The 2,077-nt window shown below is 40.6% G+C and overlaps 1 protein-coding gene across 1 annotated transcript; it reads left to right on the top strand.

Annotated features, from left to right (window-relative positions):
• Positions 1-6: 6 nt before the first annotated feature.
• On the top strand, positions 7-2,071 carry LOC119643250 (CD109 antigen-like; the record flags this gene model as incomplete). The annotated part of the gene is made up of 3 exons (XM_038042594.1): positions 7-891; positions 950-1,459; positions 1,529-2,071. Coding segments are annotated over 3 exons (1,938 nt in total), but the record flags the coding sequence as incomplete, so codon positions are not given.
• Positions 2,072-2,077: the final 6 nt, after the last annotated feature.

Raw genomic sequence — 2,077 nt, forward strand, 5'->3', positions numbered from 1 at the left:
GAAGTTATTGCGATACCAGTTATTATTTTCAACTACATGGATAAAACATTGGATGCAGAAATCACTATGGACAATACCGACAAGGAGTACGATTTCACCGAAGTGTCCAATGAAATTGAAGAATCCATTTTGAGCACGCAAAAGAGAATGAAACGGGTATCGGTACCTCCGAATAGCGGAGAAAGCGTATCCTTTATGATACGTCCAGCCGTAGTAGCAGATATAGAATTGAAAATTAGCGCTGCATCTCAGTTGGCAGGGGACGCTATACATAAAAAACTGAAAGTAGAAGCTGAGGGTGTCACCCAATACGAAAATCAAGCCCTTTTCTTAAATTTGGAGAAACCACAGAAAGCTTCGCTAGAAGTCGATATACCCCCGGAGGCTGTTAAAGATTCTGAATATGTGGAATTCTCTGTTGTTGGTGATCTCTTGGGTCCTACTATGAACAGACTTAACGAGCTTGTACGTAAGCCCTACGGTTGTGGTGAGCAGAATATGGTTAACTTCGTGCCCAACATATTGGTCTTACACTACTTGGAAGCCTTGCAGATTGATATGCCAAATGTAGCGAGCAAAGCTAAAAACTTCTTAGAAATTGGTTATCAACGTGAGTTGACCTATAAACACAGAAGCGGTGCATATAGCGCTTTTGGCGAAGATAGAAGCACGCCGAATACTTGGTTAACCGCTTATGTGGCTCGTTCCTTTATCCAGGCAACTAAATACACGACCATTGATGAAAAAGTTATCCAACAAGCTTTCGACTTCCTAATTGCTAACCAGGAGAAAAGCGGCCAATTTAAGCAAACTGGTCATCTCTTCAGTCCAACTCATCAGAATGATGTTGGATTCAATGCTTATGTGCTGTTGGCCTTCCTAGAAAGTGAAGTATGTTTACGAATATCTACCCAAAGCAAAACTAAATTAAAATTTTTATTCTCAATAGAAATACGCGGAGCTATATCAAAAGCAGATTGAAAAATGCCTCGAATACGTAGTAAGCCAACTGGAGAATGAAAAGAATTCTTACGCTCTATCTATAGCTGCAGCTGCTTTGCATAAAGCCAATCATACGGCTGCGGATAGAGTGCTGGAAAAGCTACAGGCAGAAGCCAAGGAGGAAAACGGTTTCAAATGGTGGACTAGTGCGAACCGCAATGATATTGAAATCACTGCCTATGCGTTACAAACTTTGGTTGACACGGAAGGCATTAACCACATTTTACCAATTATCAAGTGGTTAATCGGTCAGCGTAACAGCAATGGTGGTTTCGACTCTACTCAAAACACTGTAGTAGGTCTTGAGGCACTTATTAAATTCTCTAAGAAATTTTCAATTACTGGAAACAGCAAAATGTCGATAACATTCAAAGCTTTTGACGATGGAAAGAAAGAACTTACCCAACATAGGTTTGAGGTGAACAAAAACAACTCATTGGTCCTCCAAACGCACGTGGTAAGAACATTTAATTTAAGTAGACGAACTACTTGTAAACTTTACCTTTATTTCACTCTTCCCTCGCAGTTACCGAAATCCACGCGTTCATTAAGTTTGGAAGCTGAAGGTGCTGCTTCTTCGTTAATTCAACTTTCGTATCAATACAACTTGGCAACCAAAGACGATAGACCTGGATTCAAACTAGACATTAAGCCGAAAATTTTGCCATCGCAACAGCTGCAGATTAATATTTGCGCAAATTACCAACCGGCTGTTGACGATGAAATCAACGAATCGAATATGGCTGTCATGGAAGTTGCTCTACCGTCTGGTTATGTCGCCGACAGTGAGAAGTTGAACGATATACTTGCTGCCGACCGTGTTCAACGCATCGATACCGAAAGCTCTGATACAAAAGTGATCGTTTACCTTGATGGCTTAGTGGAAGATGAACAAGTATGTGTTACTATTGTGGCAGACAAAGCTTTTGCTGTTGCTAAGCAGAAACCAGTTCCCGTCACTCTGTATGATTATTACAATAGTGCATACCGTGGAACCGAATATTATCGAATTGAATCTTCGTTGTGTGATATTTGCGAGGGAGATGATTGTGGAACTGCATGTAAATGAAATTAT

This window comes from Glossina fuscipes, unplaced genomic scaffold, assembly GCF_014805625.2.
Source record: "Glossina fuscipes isolate IAEA_lab_2018 unplaced genomic scaffold, Yale_Gfus_2 59514, whole genome shotgun sequence".
Taxonomy (NCBI): domain Eukaryota; kingdom Metazoa; phylum Arthropoda; class Insecta; order Diptera; family Glossinidae; genus Glossina; species Glossina fuscipes.